Raw genomic sequence first — 26609 nt, 5'->3', positions numbered from 1 at the left:
TCAAGCAACAATCGAACTTTAGAATATTTTTTAATGAACCCGTATGGATAAGCTAAATAAAAAAAAACAAGTTTTTTTTAACTGAAAGTAAGAAGCGACATTAAAACTTAAACGATCAGAAATCACTTCGTATATGAAAGGGGCTGCTCCCTCCTCAACGCCCCGCTTAATACGCTAAAGTTTTTACTGTTTTAAAAAGTAGAATTGAGAGAAAGAGTAAAACTTTAGCGTAAAGAGCGGGGCGTTGAGGAGGGAGTAGCCCCTTTCACATACGAATTAATTTATATTCGTTTTAAGTTTTAATGTTGCTCCTTGCTTTCAGTTAAAAACATGTCTTTTTTTATTTAATATCTGAACGTTTTTGAACTAATGCATGTTTTGATTTTGGCTCTCTACAGATGAATAATCAAAACGAAATTTCATATTTATATGGCTTTCTCATAATTTTGATAGAATCACTTTGAGAAAAAAGGAGCAGGGGAGGAGGCTTAGTTGCCTTCCAATGTTTTGGTTACTTAAAAAGGCAACTAGAACTTTTAATATTTTACGAACATTTTTGCTAGTAAAAGATCTACGTAACTTACGAGTTAGCTTACGTAACGAACTTCTGTATTCTGTTAGTGTTAAATTTTAATGCTGCTCCTTACTTTCAGTTGAAAAAACTGTTTCATATTTATTTTTGTATTGTTCTATTTTGAAATAAGGCTAGAAAATGCGCTCCCTTCATGGAAATTTTCTTCCCCCATGACAAATTCATCCATGGAAAGTTCCCCCAACATAACCCCCTGTTCTCAACCCCCCCCCCAACCAAAAATCCTCCTGAAAACGTCTGTACATTTCCCAATAACCATTACTATATAAACACTGATCAAAGTTTGTAACTTGTAGCCCCTTCCACGGGGATTCTGGTGGAATAAGTCGTCCCCAAAGACACAGTTATAAGGTTTTTCGACTATGCTGAATAAAATGGCTATCTCAGAATTTTAATCGGGTGACTGTGGGAAAATAATTAGCGTGGGAACAGGCCTAGGTGCCCTCCAATTTTTTAGATCACTTAAAAAGGGTACTATATACTTCATTTTTTTACATATAATTCACTTGTATATAACTTCATTTCCGTTGAAATGAGCCCGCTCACAACATTCTATGACAACTGGTTCGATATAATCACCCCTGGAAAAAGAAATCCATATTTTTGCTGATAGAAGCTTAACATTTCCACGGTAGGGTTCCCTGATAGGCTGATTCGGATGGGTGTAATTTTGGTTTTATTACTTTTATCGGGTGTTTCCCTCTATTTTCTAAAATAAGGCAATTTTTCTTAGACTCATAATTTTAGATAGGTATCTCATATATTTAAAGTCAGCATTAAAATGCGATTTTGTTCATGTAGCTATAGGTATCAAAAATCCGTTTTTTAGAGTTTTGGTTACTATTGAGCCGGGTCGCTCCTTAGTACAGTTCGTTACCACGAACTTTTTGATAAAATGAAATAAATTTGTCACTTCGCTGCGAACAATTATTTAAATTATATTTTTCTAAATAGGTCTGCATGAAGTAAAAACCCGAAAATATGTACTTTTTATTTGTAATTTCCACAATTTTATACCGCGTCTCCTGGCAAATAATGAAGACCAGACCAAGACCAGACCGGCCTTAAATTTGCAACACATTAAAATGGAGATGACCGTAATACTGTGACCATTCAATTTTGCAAATTACTTCCGCCATCTCAAATTAACTTATTTTTTGCTCCGAGTTAGGAATTAGCCCTTTGCTGCACTGAGTCATGTCCTGATACATTTTGGTACCGCATCATCATAATTCAATAGCTTTGACTGGGATCACTTTTGCATCAGACCGGGACTTGCTCATCTGCAGCAATTAAGAGCTTAGCTCATTTTCCCAAAAGGGTCTCTTAAACCTCATTAACCTCTTTTAAAAGATGCAAGAATTGTTCATTTAACAAAAAATCTTCGTTTTTTAATGAGCACCAAGTGAAAAAGAAAAAAAACCACACAGACAGACGGTGTTTGACAGAGTCTTTCAAACACCGTTAAGGTCTTTGAAAAGATACAAGAATTATCACGAATTATTTTATTTTCGCACAATTTCAGGACTTTGCTACTTTTCATACTGCATTACGTCCGGAATGAGGCAGACTCTGTCTGCTGACCACGTGCCTCTGGATATGGGGTTTCCCCCCTAACTAAACACTCCGATCAGGACGGCCGCAACCTCATTTGGCGGGTGGAGCCCATCCCGGGAATCTCAGTACCTAGGTTTAACCTAGCTATAATCAGATTCCAGGCCTAGGGTCGGTTGGGCTAGCGACCCTCCACCCGAAAATTAAGTGCTACGAAAAGTGACAATATAGCCTCGGACCCGGATTCCCTTTTAAGATATCGACCATCGCGCGTCAATGGACATGCTGACGACGTCAGAAAGACTGACAGACTAAACCTTATGGACCGAAGGGGGCTACGAATAGCCACCTGGAATGTCTTGACTCTGAATGCACCTGCGTCAAAGAACCTACTCTCTGAAGAACTTCGCAAGAACAAAGTGTCAATTGCAGGTCTTACAGAAACACGTCTTACTGGAAGCGGAGAAGAGCGAATAGGTAACAGTGACTCATTGCTCTGGTCTGGAGGAAGCTCGAGAAGGAATGGTGTTGGCCTTGCACAAAATAGCCTTACAAGAAAGGCCTTACTTTTACACGAAGCTGTATCTGATAGATTAACGAAAGCCCGCTTTGGACACAAGCATGGCAAGATGCCTGTCATCGTATGCTATTCCCCGACCAACGATTCTGATGATGCGACTAAGGAGGATTTCTACTCTGCTTTGTCCAGATGCCTTGCAACAGTACCCCCCATGATATAACTGTTCTCCTTGGTGACTTTAATGCGACAGTGCGCGATGATATGGGTGTATGGCGTGGCACAGTTGGTCCTGTATCCCCCGACCCACTTAACGACAATGGGCTCCGCTTACTTGAACTGTGCCGATCTCACGACCTTTACATTGCAAACACTTACTTCCAACGCAAAACTATTCATGAGTACACGTGGTATAGTAATGACGGTCGTACAAAGAAGATGATTGACTGCGTCATTATTTCCAAACGCTGGAGATCATTGGTGAAGAACTGCAGAACTTACAGATCAGCAGAGCTTGGAAACGCAGACCAGAGGCTTGTGTGCGCCAATTTTCGGCTTCGCCTCCATGCACAACGATCGGAAAGAAAACCCGTCGCTGCAGATATTGGGAAACTAAAGGAACCAGATACTCGCCAGAAAAACAGTATCGAGATATCGAACCGCTTCGAGGCCCTTGGCTCACTTAATAGCAGCGAAGATCTCTGGCAGCATTTTAAATTGCAGACCAGCGAAGCAGCACAACTAGTGCTTGGCAAGAGGAGTTATCCAAAGAAATCGTGGCTAACTAATGTAACACTGAAAGTCATAGAGCAAAGACGGAAGGCAAAACTTCTTGGGGACATGACCACATATCGGAGGCTCAATGGAGCGCAGAACAGACTCATTCACCGGGATAGAGCCCAGTTTGTTGCAAAGAAAGCCGATGAAATTGAGCTAGCTGCAAAAAAGAAAGACATGGGCAACCTATTCAAGCATCTCCGAGACCTCACTGAAAATAAAACTCCCACCTTGGGTCCCGTCCTGTCCAGGGATGGTGCACTTCTTTCTGACGAAGGTTCTTGTCTTGAGCGGTGGAAGGACCACTTCTGTTCGCTCCTCAACAATACTGGTCCGTCTGCGCCTCCTAATGATAGTCCCAGCCAACCTTGCAGTCAAAGACCTGGAACAGATGTTCCTCCAGATGAGCCTTTCAGCCCCTCAGAAATTGGACATGCAGTAAAAAGACTCAAGAATAATAAAGCTGCTGGTATCTGTGGCTTAAACTCAGAGCTGCTACAATATGGAGGTACTGCAATGCTCCTGTTTCCACACACCCTGTTCTCTACAATCTGGCAGACAGAGATAATTTCCGAGGATTGACGGATCCTTATGGAAGAGAAAAGGCTCGAGAAGCGACTGCTCCATCTACCGGGGAATAACCCTACTGTCAGTCCCTGGAAAACTGTTTTCAATGGTCCTGCTGGATCGATGTCGGAGCATCATTCGAAAAATCCGGCGACCCGAGCAAGCTGGTTTTATGTCGGATCGTTCAACCATTGAGCAGATTTTCACGATTCGACAAATAGTAGAGAAGACCACAGAGTTCCGACAGAAAAGATTTATTGCCTTCGTTGACTTCCGTGCTGCATTTGACTCAGTCGGTCGAAAAGCTCTTTGGCTGATTCTAGAGTTGACTGGCCTACCCGAGAAATCTTGCAGACTTCTCAAGGCGCTGCACCATGGGACGGAGAGCTGTGTACAAGTAAATGGTCGGCGCAGCCCGTTCTTTCAAATCACGACAGGGGTGCGCCAAGGATGTGCAGTGGCCCCAGAGCTCTTCAATGTCATCATAGATTACGTTATGACAAAAACCACTTCACGTCTCAGCTTTGGGCTCAAATTCCGAGATCATACCATCACAGATGTCGATTTTGCCGATGACTTGGCCATTCTGGCTGACTCCATGTAGCAGCTGCTGGAAACGCTCCAAATTCTGCGAGAAGAGGCTGCCAAAGTAGGACTGCATATAAACTGGAACAAAACTAAAATTATGGCCATAGACCCGTCTTCTCCTGCTGTTAACTCTCCAGTTAGCCTGGCCAGCACCACTAGCATCGAGGTTGTTAAAGACTTCACCTACCTGGGCTCCTAATTTCTTCAAATGGCTCACTTCTCCCCGAGCTGCAGGCAAGATTATCAAAAGCGTCTTCTGTCATGGGTAGACTGAATCGTCAGCTCTGGCGAAAACCAAAGATCAGTCGCACAACGAAACTGCGGATCTTCAATGCTCTAGTCGGCTCTGTGATGCTTTACGGAGCTGAGATATGGCAAGCATCAGCTGCAACCCTCAAGGAAATAGACGTATTTCATGCAAAGAGCCTGAGGAGGATTGAGGGCCTACGATGGTCCGACTTCGTCAGCAATGAAAAGCTTCTGCAGCTCAAAAAGGAGTCTTGGTTTTCGACTCAAGCAGCCGAGCGAACCTTACGATGGCTCGGGCATCTGCTTCGAATGCCACCACATCTACCCGCAAAGATGATCTATGACTCCGACCCTATCAAAGTTGGTTGGAAGCGACCTCGCGGCCGACCGAAGAAACGTTGGTCCGACAGCCTGTCCGAGTTCTTGACGATGGCAAACATTAGACAAGGCGAAGAGCAAATACTCGCCATGGACCGAAGTGGGTGGAGGAGGCAGACGTCACTCTCTACGCCGAGCAGTGCCCGGCAGGAGACTTAAGTCAAGTAAGTCTTGACTTGGCTTGTTTTAGCCACGGGACTATACAGGACTCCACTAGTTTTCGCAAAGATGCAGTTTACAGCTTGGAATTAACTTGTTTTTGCACAAAAATTCAGACCTAACTCGTTCCTGCACTAAATAAGAAATTAACTAGTTTTTAAAGCTGGGTCAGTTTGTAGCTCTGACTTCGATTGTTTTTACAAATAGTCAGAAGTTGACGAGGCTGATATCTAACCATAGAAGGGGAAGGAGATATGGCTGGTCACAGGCCTTATTAGTACCTATAAACTTAGAAAATCAAATTCCTTGCCCACTTTTTTGTTAAAATATATCGGTGCAAAATCGGTCAATATCTTAATTTTGGGCCCTTAGGCTTGGAGTTATATGGGTTACACCACAACCACCGGTTTTTTTTTTTTTTTTTTTTTTTTTTTTTTTTTTTTTTTTTTTTTTTTTTTTTTGTAGAATGCCAATCTCAACATTTTGATCCATTGTTGTGAGGACTGTGGGAGTAACCAAGGGCATAAAAGGGGCTTCAATCAGTTTCAATCTGATCCCCTAAACGGGTAGTTAGCCACTACAACAGACGAGAACTCCTAAGCGACAATTTTGTTTTATAAGACAAAAACAACGACCTATTGCCTTAAACTTAATGAGGAAGTATTTTCTCTTCAAATAAAATAGTTAATCTCTCAATAAAATTATAAAGAAATGAAATGTAGCTCACATATAGTTCTCGTGACATATCGATCATTGTCTTGTTCACAGCCACATATTTCAACTTCTACATACGGGCTAACAACACCGCGGCCAGACTTCGGCAGGTGACGGGCAGCTATTATCTATAAAATAAATATAAATGTTATACAAATAAATAAGTAAGAATAAAAATAAATATTCAAATAAATATATACACTGAAACCGCAGATAGAACAACCTCTTAAATTTGTTTGGTCGTCCTTTAGTCCTTGAGGAATTACCAGGGATATCGTTTGGTAAAGTTCATAGGGCTCCCTAAACTTTAGTTTAGTCTCCCTAAACTTTAATTTTAAAATAGATGTCAAAGGGAGTAATATCCTTTAGATTGTGTAATAGTTGAGATATTTGGAGTGCATACTTAAAATTCTTGCACCATCTCCCCTTAAGCCAAAAACTCATAAGTAAAGTATTTTGAAATATTAACAGACATGACCGTAAAAAGATTACTTTATTTCTGCTTTGTCAAGTTATTCGTTGACAGATTATTGCTCTTTACTTTGCTGGGATCGAACCCTTTTTTTTCGTAGAGATTTTTCTCCAGCAGAACTTACTGGGTAAAAACACGAGTACCACAATTTATCTTCAGAAAATTCTCTTGGAAAATATTTCAGCAAAATCTACCTCTTGCAATATAGACTTATTTTCTATTCTTCCAGTTTTTTTAAATTCCAATTCAGTGCATCTAATCGTTCAAGTATTTTTAATGATTGGCATACTATCTTGCGGAAAGACATCAATCATATCCTCGTATGCACCATTGCACCATACACCTCGTATGCACCATTCAAATTAAGTCTCAAACCTTGACCATGAGATTCCTTCTACAATTATTTAAATGTTATATGTCCACGTGGTTATTGACCTCCAACTGTCAAGCCAACTTATAATATCTATATCTCATTTTTCTTCTTTAAGTCTGCTCCTTGTCACAGCCTCTTCATCCCAAAGCCCAATTTACCCAGGGCCAAAACAATGTCCAATGTTAACTTTTTCAACCTGTTGGCGATTTTATCTTGCAAAAATTGGCGATTCATTCAACATACTTATGAGACACCCACAAGGCTATGTAAAGAAGATAACAGGCCTTTTGACGTTTACAGTGGTGCGTAAGCCACTTTGTCATTTTAAAACATATCCTTTTTGTTAATGAGTGTACTTTTTTTTATTATATAGTTTAAAGATTAGAAATTCATTTTGACTTAATTTTGTAATTCTGGAAAAAAAAAATCAAAATTCATTCATTGAACTAGAGATATGATAAAGTGATGATAAAGTGAATTATGTGCAATCCTCTGAGTCTTGCACAATTTACCATGCCCTGCGGTGCACAGACAAAGCCGCTCTACCTCTCAAGAATTTCTGGTGGGATATCACAAAATATTGGTCAAGTAATTCATTCCTTGTTGAAGCTTGGTGAGAATCCATGTCCAGGTAAGAATTATGGCTCCCCTCGATCTGGCTGGGTTTGTGGTATATAGCTTTCTACCGAAAGACATTTTTCAAAAGCACTGTCGCCCATATGAACCAAACTTTCGAAGTTTTGTCGCAAGAGGCTTATCAATCACAAACTTAGTTTTGGAGAAAACATTTCGAGAGGTATCATTTCAAATACCATTTTTGAATCTCAATATGAAGAAGATTTTGATGACTTTATTTCAAAATTTTGCTATGTTGGTCGATTCTGTGGTGTGATACATCTTACACCAATAGGTAAGAAGTCTTCTCTTATGGATAGGATTGGTGCTGCTGACGTTTACTATTATGAGCTTTTGGTTAACCATACTGCAAACTTAATGCAGGTGATTGTTGTCCAAGCAGTTCACTTTCCAAGCAATTTGCAGTCAACCCTTATCGTGTTCGATCGGAGATCGCCCTCCAATCCCGAAGAAAGGCAAATAGGGCACTTAGTACTCATTATTTTAGCCCATTAAAAGTAAAACGTAACAACTACTTTCTACGAGCTTTTCAAACTGTTTTTCATCGACCATCGGAATACGAAATGCTAAACCCCCCACTAATCGATTCTCCGAACTGCTGTGCCTCCACTTCTTCGTTATTTCGCTTGATCGTTGATAAACCTTAAGAAAAAACACTCGTCTTAGTTTGTCACAAAATACTTAAGGCTTTTGACTCATTGATTAGTTCATTCCCACATTAGAGCTCCTAAGCATTCTCGTCTTAAAATTCGACTAGTACTTCATTCATCGTCTGAAGCTGACTGCTTTTAAGTGCGCACCCTACCTTAGATCTATACAACATTTTCCGATATTTTTTATTTGTGTTGAGAAACATAACTGGCAAGGTGCACTTTCTCCCCCTTCTTTTCAACAATGGAGTTCATTATATGTAAACTGCTACTCCCTCGTTCTTCGACCTGACCGGTCTTAATTTGGCGCTAGTCTGTTATACAGACATCGCTTAGAATTCGAATCATACTATCAAGCGCACTAACAAGCTTTTTACATCACTACATTCCCAGTATACAAGGTTTGGGCTCAAACTTAATGCCGGATAATCTCAAATTGTATTCTTCAACTGAAAGCAAACTCCATTAGATGAAATTCCTCTTTATTTCAGCTTGACTAAGCCACTTGATGACAAGACTTATCTTAGTTTCCCCAAGAACTCTTCAAAAAAGCTGACAATAAACGTCAAGTCACTCTTTCTTATGCATCCTTTGGCACGAATCAGTTCGTTTCATCCACCGTCTTGTTTCAAAAGCCCTACCACATTATTCTCAATATAGCACCTTTTGGAAAATCTTTACAAATTCTGATAAACGAAAATTCCCATTAGTCATCTGCTCCTTCAAGAAATACCTTATCCGTTTCCTTACCCCTTTTCTTCCTTGGACCCGTCGTTCCTGTCTCGTAAGGAAATTCAGCCTTTGTGAACCCATTATTTTCTTTGAAAAGCAAATTCCAATAAATAATATTCGTTTAAAGAACCCTAATCATCCTTGGTAAATCTTTTTTTTTGTAAATAACTTAGTTGTACTGGACAGCCCTGATCAGCTTCTCAGTTAAATCGTTTGCGTAAACTGTCAAACATTAATATACGAGAGAATAAAAATCAAACATAAAATTTTAAGTTATTGTCTGTATCATTTTGTTCTCATGTGTTCTCATTACGTTTGACCTTTAAAGAGCCCTAATCATCCTTGGTCTTCTGACCGTCTCTTTGTGGTTTCAGGTGTTAGTAATTATTGATGTTCGTGCTTGGTACCGACCCTGAATGGTATCATAGTGTTCGCCGTGTTTTTAACGGTTGGCTTTGCGTTTACTGTCTTTTCTTTTACTTGTTTTTCGTTTGTTTATGCTCCGTCCTTTTCATTTATTTGCATGACGCTCTTTCAAATACGTAAAAATAATACCACCTCATAAAGTCACTTCTCAGTAATGCGTATCATTTAAATCTAATTACGGGGTATATTATCGGCGCTGTAATTGGGTGGAATTTTGTTTTTATCCACACCACGTGATCAAAAACATTCATTAAAGTAACAACAGGTTAGAGTAACAACAATTACCCAACTAGATTTTAAATTGTGAATTTGTAACTTCTCAACACTTGTCTTCCAAATATCCCCCCCCCAAAAAAAAAAAAATCTAAAAAATGTTATTAACATAAAACAGAGTCTCTTTCCTGCAGACTCAAGTCCTGACAGAATACAGAAAATTTTAACAGGAAATTATACTGATTTTAACGAGATATTTTTTATTACACTAACACTTGCCAAATGTTAAAATTCAGTCATTTTTCCACCACAAAGTGCTTATTTTGTTCACTATATGCTTTATTTTCAAGAAGGTCAACGCAGCAATTGAAGAACTTGGGCTTGTGACGTAATCTTTTAGCTCCCTCCCTTCCCCGAACTGAGTTTCATGAGTGGCCTTACTTCTGTAATTAGCAAGAGAAGTAGATAATCTATATATATAAAAATAAGTTGTCTGTGTGTGGATCTGTGGATGGATCAGGTGACGTCATGTTTGTCCGCATATGACGTCTGAATTATTTCACACTAATCTATATATATAAAAATAAGTTGTCTGTCTGTGGATGTGTGGATGGATGTGTGGATGGATGTGTCAGGTGACGTCACCTGAAAAAACTGGATTAGGTGACGTCAAAACTGAAAAAACTAAAAAAAGGCAAAAACTACAAAAAAAAACTAAAAACTAATAAAAAAAATAAAAAAGCTAAAAAACTAAAAAAACTATAAAGGTAAAAACCAATAAAAAACTAAAAAAAAAACTGAAAAAACTAAAAAAAGGCAAAAACTACAAAAAAAAACTAAAAACTAATAAAAAAAGTAAAAAAGCTAAAAAACTAAAAAAACTAAAAAAACTAAAAAAAGGTAAAAAACTAAAAAAAAAATAAAAAATAAAAAAAAACTAAAAAAAAGGAAAAAACTGAAAAATAAGCTAAAATAAAGGTAAAAACCAATAAAAAACTAAAAAAAAAAAGGAAAAAACTAATAAATGACGACACTCAAAGAGAAAGCGACCAGGACAAAAAACTAAAAAAAAAGGCAAAAACTACAAAAAAACTAAAAACTAATAAAAAAAATAAAAAAGCTAAAAAACTAAAAAAACTAAAAAAAGGTAAAAAACTAAAAAAACTAAAAACTAAAAAAAAACTAAAAAAGGTAAAAACTAAAAGAACTAAAAAAGAAAAAAATAAATGACGACACTCAAAGAGAAAGCGACCAGGACAAAAGGAATGTTCGATTAGCAATCAACAAAGCACCGGGACACAGGGAGTATAAATGACGACCAGGACACAAGTAAAAAAAAAAATTAACAAAACTAAAAAGAAGGTAAAAACTACAAAAAAACTAAAAAGAAAAAAAAACTAAAAACTAATAAAAAAACTAAAAAATCTAAAAATCTAAATAAACTAAAAAAGAAAAAAAAAGGAAAAAAATAAAGGAGAAAAACAAAACTAAAAAACGAATGTATATACAGACCGGTACACCGGGATACAAATGACGACCGGGACACAGGGAATATAAATAACGACCGGGACACAGGGACACAACTACAACGGGGACACCGGGGGAAACAGGGGGATATAAATGACGACCGGGACAAAAAAACTAAAAAGAAATAAAAACTAAAAACTAATAAAAAAAACTAAAAAATCTAAAAATCTAAATAAGCTAAAAAAGAAAAAAAAAGGAAAAAAATAAAGGAGAAAAACAAAACTAAAAAACGAATGTATATACAGACCGGGACACCGGGATACAAATGATGACCGGGACGCGGGACACAGGGAATATAAATGACGACCGGGACACAGGGACACAACTACAACGGGGACACCGGGGGAAACAGGGGGATAACCTGACAATCTATTTATATGCAAAGACAATGGGACAGCAAAGAATGTTGTATATTCGCAAGTTTTACGTAGTTAAAACCATATATATATATATATATCTATATTCACAGGTGGGACATAGGGACACAACTACAATGGCGCGTAACTATTATGGCGCGTAACGACTTACGCGCGCGGGGGGGCTTGGGGGGGGCGCGAAGCGCCCCCACCAACTAGGTGTTGGGGTGGCGCGAAGCGCCACCCCAACAGCTAGTCTATATATATAAAAATAAGTTGTCTGTGGATGGATGGATGGATGTGTCAGGTGACGTCACCTGAAAAAACTGGATCAGGTGACGTCAAAACTGAAAAAACTAAAAAAAGGCAAAAACTACAAAAAAAAACTAAAAACTAATAAAAAAAATAAAAAAGCTAAAAAACTAAAAAAACTATAAAGGTAAAAACCAATAAAAAACTAAAAAAAAAACTGAAAAAACTAAAAAAAGGCAAAAACTACAAAAAAAAACTAAAAACTAATAAAAAAAGTAAAAAAGCTAAAAAACTAAAAAAACTAAAAAAAGGTAAAAAACTAAAAAAAATAAAAAATAAAAAAAACTAAAAAAAAGGAAAAAACTGAAAAATAAGCTAAAATAAAGGTAAAAACCAATAAAAAACTAAAAAAAAAAAGGAAAAAACTAATAAATGACGACACTCAAAGAGAAAAAAAAGGCAAAAACTACAAAAAAAACTAAAAACTAATAAAAAAAATAAAAAAGCTAAAAAACTAAAAAAACTAAAAAAAAGGCAAAAACTACAAAAAAAACTAAAAACTAATAAAAAAGCTAAAAAACTAAAAAAACTAAAAAAAAGGCAAAAACTACAAAAAAACTAAAAACTAATAAAAAAAATAAAAAAGCTAAAAAACTAAAAAAAACTAAAAAAACTAAAAACAGGTAAAAAACTAAAAAAACTAAAAACTAAAAAAAACTAAAAAAGGTAAAAACTAAAAGAACTAAAAAAGAAAAAAATAAATGACGACACTCAAAGAGAAAGCGACCAGGACAAAAGGAATGTTCGATTAGCAATCAACAAAGCACCGGGACACAGGGAGTATAAATGACGACCCGGGGGAAACAGGGGGATATAAATGACGACCGGGACAAAAAAACTAAAAAGAAAAAAAAACTAAAAACTAATAAAAAAACTAAAAAATCTAAAAATCTAAATAAGCTAAAAAAGAAAAAAAAAGGAAAAAAAAAAAGGAGAAAAACAAAACTAAAAAACGAATGTATATACAGACCGGGACACCGGGATACAAATGACGACCGGGACCCGGGACACAGGGAATATAAATGACGACCGGGACACAGGGACACAACTCCGGTACACCGGGATACAAATGACGACCGGGACACAGGGAATATAAATGACGACCGGGACACAGGGACACAACTACAACGGGGACACCGGGGGAAACAGGGGGATATAAATGACGACCGGGACAAAAAAACTAAAAAGAAAAAAAAACTAAAAACTAATAAAAAAACTAAAAAATCTAAAAATCTAAATAAGCTAAAAAAGAAAAAAAAAGGAAAAAAATAAAGGAGAAAAACAAAACTAAAAAACGAATGTATATACAGACCGGGACACCGGGATACAAATGACGACCGGGACCCGGGACACAGGGAATATAAATGACGACCGGGACACAGGGACACAACTACAACGGGGACACCGGGGGAAACAGGGGGATGTAAATGACGACCGGGACACCGGGACAGGGAATGGTCGATTAGCAATCACCATCAACAAAGCTCAAGGGCAATCATTAGAATCATGAGGTATAGATCTGAATACAGATTGTTTTCCCATGGACCATTATATGTTGCATGTTCAAGAGTCGGTAAACCTGACAATCTATTTATATGCAAAGACAATGGGACAGCAAAGAATGTTGTATATTCGCAAGTTTTACGTAGTTAAAACCATATATATATATCTATCTATATTCACAGGTGGGACATAGGGACACAACTACAATGGCGCGTAACTATTATGGCGCGTAACGACTTACGTGCGCGGGGGGGCTTGGGGGGGGCGCGAAGCGCCCCCACCAACTAGGTGTTGGTGTGGCGCGAAGCGCCACCCCAACAGCTAGTCTATATATATAAAAATAAGTTGTCTGTGGATGGATGGATGTGTCAGGTGACGTCACCTGAAAAAACTGGATTAGGTGACGTCAAAACTGAAAAAACTAAAAAAAGGCAAAAACTACAAAAAAAACTAAAAACTAATAAAAAAAATAAAAAAGCTAAAAAACTAAAAAAACTATAAAGGTAAAAACCAATAAAAAACTAAAAAAAAAACTGAAAAAACTAAAAAAAGGCAAAAACTACAAAAAAAAAAACTAAAAACTAATAAAAAAAGTAAAAAAGCTAAAAAACTAAAAAAACTAAAAAAAGGTAAAAAACTAAAAAAAATAAAAAATAAAAAAAAACTAAAAAAAAGGAAAAAAACTGAAAAATAAGCTAAAATAAAGGTAAAAACCAATAAAAAACTAAAAAAAAAGGAAAAAACTAATAAATGACGACACTCAAAGAGAAAGCGACCAGGACAAAAGGAATGTTCGATTAGCAATCAACAAAGCACCGGGACACAGGGAGTATAAATGACGACCAGGACATAAGTAAAAAAAAAAAACTATCTATATATATAAAAATAAGTTGTCTGTGGATCTGTGGATCGTGGATCAGGTGACGGGCGCGTAACTAATATGGCGCGTAACGACTTACGCGCGCGGGGGGGCTTGGGGGGGGCGCGAAGCGCCCCCACCAACTAGGTGTTGGGGTGGCGCGAAGCGCCACCCCAACAGCTAGTACAAAATAAGAAAAAAAAACTAAAAAAGGTAAAAACTACAAAAAAAAATAAAAAGAAAAAAAAAACTAAAAAAGCTAAAAAACTAAAAAAAACTAAAAAAAGGTAAAAAACTAAAAACTAAAAAAAACTGAAAAAACTAAAAAAAGGCAAAAACTACAAAAAAAACTAAAAACTAATAAAAAAACTTAAAAATCTAAAAAATCTATATATATAAAAATAAGTTGTCTGTGTGTGGATCTGTGGATGGATCAGGTGACGTCATGTTTGTCCGCATATGACGTCTGAATTATTTCACACTAATACAAAATAAGAAAAAAAACTAAAAAAGGTAAAAACTACAAAAAAACTAAAAAGAAAAAAAAAACTAAAAAAGCTAAAAAACTAAAAAAAACTAAAAAAAGGTAAAAAACTAAAAACTAAAAAAAACTGAAAAAACTAAAAAAAGGCAAAAACTACAAAAAAAACTAAAAACTAATAAAAAAACTTAAAAATCTAAAAATCTAAAAAAACTAAAAAAACTAAAAAAAGGTAAAAAACTAAAAAAAAACTAAAAACTAAAAAAGAAAAAACTCAAAAAAGGGAAAGATTGAAAAATAAAAGAGAAAAAGAAAACTAAAAAAATATGAATAAATATATGTAAAAATAAGTTGTTTGTGGGTTATGTCTGTCTGTCTGTCTGTCGAGATATATATAAAAATAAGTTGTCTGTGTGTGGATCTGTGGATCAGGTGACGTCATGTTTGTTCGCATATGACGTCTGAATTATTTCACACTAATACAAAAGAAGAAGAAAACTAAAAAAGGTAAAAACTACAAAAAAAAACTAAAAAGAAAAAAAAACTAAAAAAGCTAAAAAACTAAAAAAAACTAAAAAAAGGTAAAAATCTAATAACTAAAAAAAAACTGAAAAAAATAAAAAAAGGCAAAAACTACAAAAAAAATAAAAACTAATAAAAAAACTAAAAAAGCTAAAAAACTAAAAAAACTAAAAAAAAACTAAAAAAAGGTAAAAAACTAAAAAAAACTAAAAACTAAAAAAGAAAAAAAACTAAAAAAACAGGAAAAAACTGAAAAATAAAAGAGAAAAAGAAAACTAAAAAAATATGAATAAATATATGTAAAAATAAGTTGTTTGTGGGTTATGTCTGTCTGTCTGTCTGTCGAGTGACGTCGTGTTTGTCCGCATATGACGTGGGGCACAGGGGGATATAAATGACGACCGGGACACCGGGACACAAGGAACATAAATGACGCCCGGGACACTCAAAGAGAAATCACAGACTGGAACACCGGGACACAAATGACGACCGGGACACAGGGAATATAAATGACGACCCGGACACAGGGACATAACTACAAAGGGGACGCCGGGGTGCACAGGGGGATATATAAATGACGATGGCGACTCAGGGAATGGTCGATTAGCAATCACCATCAACAAAGCTCAAGGGCAATCATTAGAATCATGAGGTATAGATCTGAATACGGATTGTTTTCCCATGGACCATTATATGTTGCATGTTCAAGAGTCGTTAAACCTGACAATCTATTTATATGCACAGACAATGGGATAGCAAAGAATGTTGTATATTCGCAAGTTTTACGTAGTTAAAAACATATATATATATATATATATATATATATATATATATATATATATATATATATATATATATATATATTCACAGGTGGGACATAGGGACACAACTACAATGGCGCGTAACTAATATGGCGCGTAACGACTTACGCGCGCGGGGGGGGCTTGGGGGGGGGGCGCGAAGCGCCCCCACCAACTAGGTGTTGGGGTGGCGCGAAGCGCCACCCCAACAGCTAGTAGATTATAAAATTAGTAAAAATTTGGTGGTGTGAGATACGGTATTACGTATATTACGATATTACGCATTGATATTATGGAAATTCGATATGATATTACGTATTACATATCGATACAGATACGATGTTACTATATTATTTATCATACATTCCCTGTCGAGAATGAGTCTATGACATGACAAAATCGCTTTTGAATCCAAATTGAAAAAAAAAACCTTCCTAAAAGATCTACAGATCAATCCCGGGGAACTTTCCTACACAAATCCTTTTTGTGTTTAGAAGGTAAAACACTATATTTTTACCTCTTAATTGAATATAACTGTTGGGTGAAGTTTGCCTCGTATACCTCTTATTTAAAGTATAAATGAAGGGTTGGTAATGAAATACACTCACTCTTAGCTTTAGGGATATGGGTTCAACGCCATTCCAGGTCGTCTGATCGTTTGGGTCATAATCTTTGGAGAAAAAGAATTCAGGACGTAAGATATAGCCACATTTACCATTTGCCTGAAAACGAGCTTGATTCAACTGCATTGGTTTATCTGAAAAACAATTAGACTTTAAAAATGAAATACGAAGATATAGAAAACTTCCTTCTTGCCCTAGAGAAAAAATAATAATTATTTATTTCATTAGGACGAAATATGGAGAAAATATACATTTGTTTGTTTTCGCAAAATACCAAAATCTTCCAGAGATAATTGCCTGGTAGAAAATATTTTGACAGTTTTTGACATTTTGCAAGACAAGCAAGAAAGAGATTTATGCAACGAACAAGCCCAAATTAGCCATATTATTAAACTAGCCAAAACTTAATCAAAAGAAAATTATTAAACTAGTCAAAGGGCCTGTGACCAAATTTCTTCTTAGCGTATTTGGTATTTCCAGCGTTTCGATTTCTTCTTTTTCTCCCTCTATGTGACCTTACTGGGAAAATTCTGTCAAAATTCGGGATTAATGATGTATTTAGTAAAGTTGCCCAGATAACTAAAAATCTTTCAGATATTATAAAAATAAAGTTCCTCCATTCCATTATCTCAAAGTAAACACTTTTCATAGTTCATGATTTTCTTTCTTTTTCTATATGTTTTACTCCACTATTTACATTGTTGTTACTAGTTCGTGATAAATAAAATATACAAATATGTATAATAAAAATAAAATAAAAAACGAATACTTTCTTTTGAGCATTAGAAAAAAGCAAACTCTGTCTGAACAATAGAGAAAAACACGCTTCGGGTATGATCTACGCAGTATAATGCCATACAATCGCTTTCAGATTAGTGATTGTTGGAAATTATGGACGCTTGCCATCATATAAATTAATATTCAGGTCAGAATACTTGGCAGACGGTTGAACAAAAAGCACAAGTCACTTACTATCTGATTATGCCCGTGAAATTTTACCTCAAATCAATACCTCATACCCCAAGCATGCCTCAAGTTTTTTAATTAAAAAAAAAACTCTAATCATCATTTTGGCATTACACCATTTAGGGCACCTCGGCCATCTAAAGCAGGATTATTTATATTTTAAACGGTTTTCAGTCGGGTTCATCATAAGTATTTCGACTGATTGGCAAAATGGCAAGTGAGAGGCAACAATCCACTGGCACCATAGGAGGCACAGGTGCGCCAATGCTCCCACCTAAACTTTGGAAAATACCTTATTATGTCTATTTCATAGCTATACAATCGCTTTCAGATTAGTGATTGATTCGGAATTATGGACGCATGCCATCATATAAATTAAGATTCAGGTGAGAATACTTGGCAGACTGTTGAACAAAAAGCACAAGTCACTTATTATCTGATTATTCCTGTGAAATTTTACCTTGAATTAATACCTCATACCCCAAGCATGCCTCAAGTTTTTTAATTAAAAAAAAAACTTTAATAATCATTTTGGCATTACACCATTTAGGACACCTCGACCATCTAAAGCAGGATTACTTATATTTTAAACGGTTTTCAGTCAGGTTCATCATAAATATTTCGACTGATTGTCAAAATGACAAGTGAGAGGCAACAACCCACTGACACCATAGGGGGTACAGGTGCGCCAATGCTCCCACCTAAACTTTGGAAAATACCTTCTTATGTCTATTTCATAGCTATTTTCCATTTTAGATGTGTACTATATTAAAGCAGCGAGACTGGCTAACTGGTCGTTTCTATTTGTCACCCCTGTGCTCCGTTTTTCCACAGCTATTAAATAGTACTGTACCCCTAAAACTCCTAAAAATGGAGTCAGATTGAAACACAAAGTAGACCATTAGAACCACCTTGTCTGAAAACCCTCTAAAGGAAACTTACAGTCCCTTAACTTGAGCAACAAGGAAATTCCATTGCCTTGAAAAACAAGAAAAGTGGCTGCTACCATATATAGTATAGCCAGATATCTTGCATCGACAGTATCTTTTTTTCGTTTCTCCTTCTCTGTAGCTAGCGGGGCACTGAAATATCATAGAGAACTGTTTCATTTTAAAGGAAATTTATACATATAGTGCCTTTTGTAGTTAACAAAAAATAGTTTTTAGAAATAATTTTAATCGCTATAGCAGCGGTGGCAAATCGTGGTTGCTACGGTAGCTACTAATTGAGAATTAAGAGCTATGGTTACCCCCTGTTTTAGGTATATTTGCTCAATGTTGTTCCGTTTTCCTTTTCATCTTCATTTAAAAAAAAAATCCTTGCCCCCTCCCCTACATTTACGTGAATCCGCGCCATTGAAGGGGCAATCAGATTTTCTTTTTCACCGATAGGCTCAGAATTATACAGCAAATACATTAGGTCACTAGGGAAACAGGAATAACCGGGATATAGGAATTATTACTTTGAAGGGAGTATGCCTCTTCTCCAGCCTTTACACCAAAGTGCTCAGATCTGCTTGAAACTTAACTGTGAACAAAAAGACAGAGGAACTGATGTTTAGAGGAATACGCAACTTCAAAGCTCTATCTATCTTCCATGCAAAAGTGCCCAAACTTGCTTGTAATTCAGGATGCAGGTCCCTACAGCCAACAGAAAACTACCCTAAATAAATGCCTTTAACGTCTAGGCACTAACAGACTTCGAAGTTCCATAGTTGACAATGGTTTCTCTATCACGAAGACTGACTTGTAAACAAAATTTTAAGTCTATCAGTTTTCAAGGGAGGGGTTAGATTAAGAGCATACCCAGGATTATTTTCGGAGGGGGGGGGTACAAAACTTTAAAAGAGCATCAAAATTTTGTTTGTATTCATATTTGTTACGTTTTTACTTGGACAAAATTTTCGGGGGGAGGGGGTTCAAATACCCTACCCCCCTCCAGGATACGGCTTTGGGTTAGATACTTATACTATACGCCAATTTTTGGTTTGTGAAATATATTTAAAAGCTGATTACATTCGTTTACATATCTACCACGAAGAATTAATTGTAATCAAAAATCCAAAGCACGTTTGAATCCAGAGACGAGGGGTTATATACTTGGGCTTATTGGTCTACCTTTTATCTGTTTTCGGTAAATTTGACGGTAGGGAGATTTTCCTTTATGTAAGTGGTTAAAAAAGAATTATAAATGATAAAGAAAAGGTGTGATGTAGTTTCCCAATTACTATTAAAATGATTCAGAGGTAATCATAGAAGTGTACAAAGAACCCAGTTGCTCCTAGTATCAAAACCATCGAAAGAAATAATATGTGTTATTAGCTTCAATCGATCAATCAATTTATTAATACTAAAAAACAATTACAAAACGTTAAGTAATTACTAAGTCCAAGAAGCTTAGCTTGTAATGGGCCAACAAAATAAAAACAGAATGTAAATGCAATGGCTTGGAATCTGCATGCTATATTTTTAGAAACAACAGCATGGATTGGTTGAAATTTTGGGGTAAAATACCCACCATTAATTTGTATACAAGTGGGCTGTCAAAATTAATAATATTGATTATAAATTTATCAACATCAGCATATTTAGCAAACAAAAATCGAGACAGTTTTAAGTAGAAAAAGAGTAATTCTATGCCGTCATTAAGGTACTTTTTTTCACGACGAATTCGTCTTTAGATTTACCACTTGTGAAGTTTCAAGGGATTGAAAACTAAAGCGTTTAATTGATAACGAAAAAAAAATATTCCCACAACAATTTCATTGGCGAGCCCGAATAAAGGTTGCCACAATACTTGACGTTGCTCAGACAGAGTGAATCAAATTAAGACTGTAATCTGTCTTTTACGTCTCATCATACCTGGTGTTTGGTAGTTCAAAGCAACCATCTGACAGCCAACATTCCAAGCTGGAATTGGGTTGTAATTAGACGAGTCAATCCGTTGGCCTTTAGGGTAAACTCGACTCAACATCACCTGATGAGAGAAGGCATTATTAGAAATTCAAAATTTGCGATTTTTCCATATGTGAAAACTTATCTTTATTTCACAACTTTATTTCATAACCTATTCACTACTTACAACTTACACTTACAACAATCCATTACTGGAATGTTTCATTTTCATACTTATAATTTGGAAAATATTTTTTTGGAGGGAACAGACTTGTCTTTATTTGGAGCAAGTGGTAGCATTACTGAAATATTCTATTTTCATTCTTAGAATTCAGAAATATTTTTCAGAGTAGAAAGATTCCAATTTATTTAAATCTACTCCAGCAGCATCTATTTGTTTTAAAATACAGAACTGGCAGGTAGCAAAAGTATTCAAATATTTACAAGATCAATAAAGGTATGTAAAAAAAAAAGAGAAAATTTTTTTTTCGCTACTATTGGTGAACCACACATGAAGATCGCAACAAATTACGAAATTTTAAGAATTACACTTTTGCAGAAGTATTCATTTTTGAAATTTCGTCTGCTTTGAGGCTGATTTATACACAGTTGTACATTAAGCATCTTAATCTATGAAAAAAATCCTGTTGGTAGTGAAAAATTAAAAATACTCAGTAGTATAGTTTTGAATTTAATTCATGGGTGAGAACTTGAAATACTTTTTTTTTTCAGAATAGTTACAAAACTAAATACACAAAATTTAACTGCACCCAGACCAAGGTGATACCTCTCCCCCTCCTGAATAAGTAGCTGATTAAACCTAACTGCTGGAGTAATTTAAACTGTATTCTCATATCAGCAAATAATTTCTTTTAACGAAATAATACTTGTATTGTCAAACCATTAAAATCATTTTTTTTCGTTACAAGACATTGTTTCAATTATAAAATCAAACACGACGCACAAACACAGACAATTAAAATCAGGTCATACTTTCTAAGCTAAAGAAAGAAAAAATCAAACAAATTAATGGATCCAGGTTGCAGCGTTAGCTAGCAGCCTAGTAAGAGGCAATCACGTCCCATAATTAATAGTAAAACAGCCCACAACTCCTAAAAATAGAGTCAGGTAGAAACACAAAACACTGAATCAGAGATCAGGGACTTATTATTACAATCATTTTAGCTCCTTATTACACTTTGAAAATAAAGAGACATCAAGAGCTAGATGGTGTTGGTATTTTTTGTTGACATTAGTGCCAATTTTCACTATTTTAAGTTATCCGTTCTCTCTGGTTTATATATGGTCTGTTCGAAGTAGACTATTAGAATCGCATTGTCCGAAAACCCTATTTAGAAAACTTACATCTCCTTGGCTTGAATAACGAGCCAAGACCATTGGCTTGAATAACGAGCCAAAACCATTGGCTTGAATAACGAGCCAAAACTATTGGCTTGAATAACGAGCCAAAACCAATGGCTTGAAAAACAAGAAAAGTGACTGCAAGCACGTTATTCTCCGTCGACGGTATCTTTTTTTTTCGTTCCGTTTTTTTTCACAGCTAGTAGAACACTGGAAAATCATGGAAAACTATTTAATGCTCATTTGAAAAGAAATTGCTACATCTCGTGCCTTCGTAGTTAAAAGAAATAGTTTTGAAAATAAAATCAATTTTTACGAAAAACTGCATATTCATATAACACTTGAGCAACAAATGTTATAAAAATTTTCTTGTGTACGATGATCAAAATATAATTTTTTGCATTATAACATTATGACTTGATGCCCACATCTGTTTGATTGTAGTTCAAATTATTGAATTTTGAATTAAAATCGAATAGGTGTGGGCATCAAGCCATGGCTAATTGTAGAAAAGGCCAAGACACATAGTCTAATTGAGTGAGAGGCAATTCTGGCATTCAATCTCCCTTATTAGGATTGTATAAAAATGATGTTAATTTGTTTTGTTAATAGATATGTCTATGTATTATCCGTCCATGCATCCATTCCTAGGGCAGTAGAACTAAGGTAGATAGTCATAGAGCTAAGATAGTGATAGAACATATAGTTTTCCAACTGTTTGGTTAAATGGCACGGGTAAACGGCGGGAGTAACTTTGGAAGTAACATTTGCAACATTTTGGTGTTTTTAAGGTACATAGTAGACCCTATACTCGATAGAATTTTTTTTATCCATAGAACAGTTAGGTTACAATATTATTTTAAAGCTTAAAGTTACACTTACATTATTTTAGGAAATAGGAGCAGCTAAGATATTATGTTTTATTGTTCTAATATAAGGCTAATAAGACATTCAGTATTAGTTTCATGCTGTAGTGCCCCGTCTGCCACTTCATCTGCATATCGAATTGAGTTTAGATCTATTTAGGCGGTTCCCCTTAATAATGCTTTTCTTAAGAAGAAGTGACGAATGTCACTGACGATTTTACACAGTTTAAAGAATTTAAAAAACAAACACAATTAAAATTAATACAAATTATTTTCTATACCAGCTATCAGTAAATAAATCCATTCTTTTCTGTTAATTGTATTATAATTTGCATTTAAAACTGCAGTGAGATCGATATTAGTGTAAAGTAAAACTAGAAAGCCAAAAAAAAATTGAACATTTTACAAAATCTTAAATAGTCTTGATTGTTCTTTTTTTTTTTTTTTTAATATATATATATAAGGATACAAGAGACTGGTAAAACTAATAATTTCAAATCTCAAACACGCCCCTATTAGACTCATGAGACATTGGTAAGAACCCCTGATTTAAATAGCTAATATCACATATATCAGATACTTGAAAGAAATTTCTTTCTGAATATATGAACTTCTCTCGTACAAAAAAAAGAAAAAAATCAATTACGGAATCAATAGATCGGGCTTTGGTACATAAAATTCAATACGTCCCTTGAAAAAAATACTCAAATTTTATAGTTTCTGGTTATTTCAGTATTTTTTTTTTTTTTTAATAAAGATTGACACTGGTAGAAGTAATAATTTCAAACATTAAACATGGCCCTATTGGCATTAATAGACCTTGGTAAGAACCCCAAATTTAAGTGGTTAGTAGTACACACGTCAGATATTTGAAAGAAAAAACCATTTCTGAAAATTTGAACTTCTCTCAAACAAAAAAAAGCAAGAAACTAAATCATGAATAGATCTCTTATTACAAAAATTTGAATCCTTTACTTCAAATAATACACACATAATCAAACATTTATAGTTCCAGGTTATTCTAGTACTTTTTATGAAGATATAAGATGCTGGTAGAACTTACAATTTCAAATACGCAACACGACCCTATTGGACTCATGACACCCTGATAAGAATCCCTGATTTAAGTATTTAATACCATCTATATCAGATATTTCAAAAAAAAACTTTCTTAAAATTTAAACTTCTCTCGCAAAAAAAAAGTTTGGAATCAATTACGAAATAGGGCTTTTTGTACAAAAAATCTAATATTTATCTTGAAAAAATATACAAATAACATAACTTTTATAATTCATGGTTACTCTAGTATTTTTTATGAAGATATAAGATGCTGGTAGAATTAATAATTTTAAATATACAGCAAGGCTTTATTATATTCGTGAGAGCTTAGTAAGAACCCTAACTAATATGGTTAGTATCATACACGTCAGATATTAAAAAAAAAAAAAAATGGAAATTTGAACATCTACAAAATAATTAAGAGATCAATTAAGGAATATGACTTTTTGTGCAAAATTCGAGTCCTTCTTTTGAAAAAACACACAAATAGTTAAACTTTTATAGTTCTTGGTTATTCTAGTATTTTTTTTTTTATGAAGATATTAGACGCTGGTAGAACTAATAATTTTGAACATCCAACACGGCCCTATTGGACTCGAAAGACCTTGGTAAGAACTCATAACTAAAGTGGTTAGTATCACATATTATAATGACACTATGATATGATGCTTTATAATGAATATAAAGATATGGGGCTTTCTTTCAATGTAGAAAAAACTGCTGTTGTAGCTTTCAATTCTATAGAGACAAATGGGCCCTACTTTTTTATCTTTAGCTAATGCTCAAGTCCCCTTTTCTCAAAAATTAGTTTACTTTGGAATGCCTACTGGAAAGAATTTAAAAGAAACTGTGAAATTATCCCTTGAATATTTGAAGATAAAACTGAGAACTGCTTATGCTTCAAATGTATCTAACATTAAACACATAGATAAATTAAATCTCGCAAAATTGACAATAGCCTAGTTGTACCTCATCTCCTTTCTCTTTGTCCAATTTGGCAGTTTTTTAGTAAACCTCAGAAACTATCTGTTCGTAGAGTGTTTTTTCGTTATGCTGAATCCCTTCTCAGTTACCCTTCTTGGACTAGAAACAGTTACTTAATGAATAAATTCCGCCTAGTTTCGCCTATATGTGTTATTAATAAAAGGCTGCGTGATTTTCATTCTTCTCTGTCGACAGTATCTCATCCTTGGTCTGCATTATTTAATTGATTGTCTCTTGGTGTTGATTTGTATTTATAACTAGCTTTTTTTTTTTTTTTTTTATAAATAAATTGAATTGATTTGAATATATTAGATATTTGAGATAAAAATAATTTATGAAAATTTGAACTCCTCTCGCACAGAAGATCAATTCAGGAACTTGTCTTTTGTACAAAATTCGAATCCCTTCCTTGAAAAAATAGAATTGCACTTTATGACACTTTTAGGCGTAAGCCTGGGGAACTTACGGTTAACAACTTCCCACGCAACTTCTGTATTTCACATGACAGGTAAGGCAGAAGAACGCCTGGTCTTACCGCAAATACCAATAAGTACAATAATACTGTTATAATTTGCGTACGCTTCAGAAGAAAATTATTTTTCACAGTGAGGTTAGGAAACAAAATTCCCCCCCAAAAATCCACCTGTGAGCCACATATTTTTTTAAAAGTCAAAGGTAAAACAGATATTTTGCTTTAAAAATGTACATTCTTAAAGTATATGTCTCCTAAAAAGAAAAACAAACATAACAAGAATGTTTGCCAATCCGATCGCGAGTGAAACGTTCCTTCATTTAGAGTAGGAAAATAGCGTTCACTCTCCCTGGCATCAAATAATTTTCTATGGATCCCTTATTGAGGATATCGTAGTATGTGTGGAACTCTCATTTAAAGATGGCATATAGTTAAAGGAACATTATTAGCGCTCCATCAAAAATTTTACCAAAAATTTTCAAAAATAATACAAGCCTAACTCACTTTTAGAACTGAACGAATAAATTAAAATTGATATGTGGTAGAATATACTTTATTTTAAGAAAATTGACTTTAATCTGCTCTTTAAAAATTACATATGACCTTGTTGCAGACACACATAACGTTTGGATTTCAGACGTTGGGATTCAGACGTTGGTAGATTTTTTCATCAGCGTTCAGGTGACATAACTGAAATTTTCGTCAGTAAAGGCAAAATAAGGATATATGTTAAACGTTTTGCTGACGTTTCTCTAATACAAGCGTATTGCGGAGACAATTTTTAAAGACAGATCTTCGTATACTAGCCTAGAACATTCTTATACTCTTTACATAGGATAATTCCTAAATAAGAAAAAGATAGCATGCTGACAATAGCAAGCACTAAACTGCTTTTGAACTTAAACAGTTGAATACATAAAAATTTCGGGCAAAAAAAAGGATTACCTGATGATAGGAGACAAAAAACTTAGCCTCCTGTTGGCACAGATAAACCATAGCTTTTGTTTCTGGGAAGGAGGACATTTCATGAACCATCCATCCATTTTTCTTCAACCTTTCTATATTAAATGAGACTGAACGGCAGTATACGATGAGATCAGATAATTCCTTTGCCACGCGCCAAGTTCTCTCCTTCTTCCTCTCCATGTCACTCTGTATCACAACAAGAAAAGAATAAATGTCAAACGAAAATGTATGGTACTTGTATGATATACGCCCTACCTAATGCTTTTCTAATATGTTTCTCTGACGCTCAATCCTAAATCAAATATACCAAAGTAAGATAAAAAAATATAATACTTTAGAAACAAATTTGGGCTATATATCTGCACATTATGGGGGTGGCGATTAAGTATACAGGGTCAGCATGCCTAATTTGTTAGGTACAATTATTCTGCATATTAAACAAACACAAAGTAGAAACAAT

General features: G+C 35.0%; 1 protein-coding gene and 1 long non-coding RNA gene across 2 annotated transcripts in view; one reads left to right on the top strand and one right to left on the bottom strand.

Moving 5' to 3' along the window:
- The window catches only part of LOC136028227 (1-phosphatidylinositol 4,5-bisphosphate phosphodiesterase gamma-1-like), a 158427-nt gene that overhangs the window by 33103 nt on the left and 98715 nt on the right, over positions 1-26609 (bottom strand). Inside the window, exons 13-16 of the mRNA XM_065705951.1 lie at positions 26129-26335; positions 20408-20522; positions 16566-16714; positions 6109-6223 (exon numbers count right to left, since the gene is read on the bottom strand). Of these exons, the coding sequence (XP_065562023.1) occupies positions 6109-6223; positions 16566-16714; positions 20408-20522; positions 26129-26335 (586 nt within the window). The remainder of the gene's footprint in view (positions 1-6108; positions 6224-16565; positions 16715-20407; positions 20523-26128; positions 26336-26609) is intronic.
- The window catches only part of LOC136028234 (uncharacterized), a 92774-nt gene continuing 79700 nt past the window's right edge, over positions 13536-26609 (top strand). Inside the window, exon 1 of the long non-coding RNA XR_010617774.1 lies at positions 13536-14215. This is a non-coding gene — a long non-coding RNA (uncharacterized LOC136028234). The remainder of the gene's footprint in view (positions 14216-26609) is intronic.

The sequence above is a fragment of the Artemia franciscana genome, chromosome 6 (assembly GCF_032884065.1).
Source record: "Artemia franciscana chromosome 6, ASM3288406v1, whole genome shotgun sequence".
Classification (NCBI taxonomy): Eukaryota; Metazoa; Arthropoda; class Branchiopoda; order Anostraca; family Artemiidae; genus Artemia; species Artemia franciscana.
The sequence above is the reverse complement of the archived record's forward strand: the minus strand, read 5'-3'. Positions and strand labels throughout refer to the sequence as shown.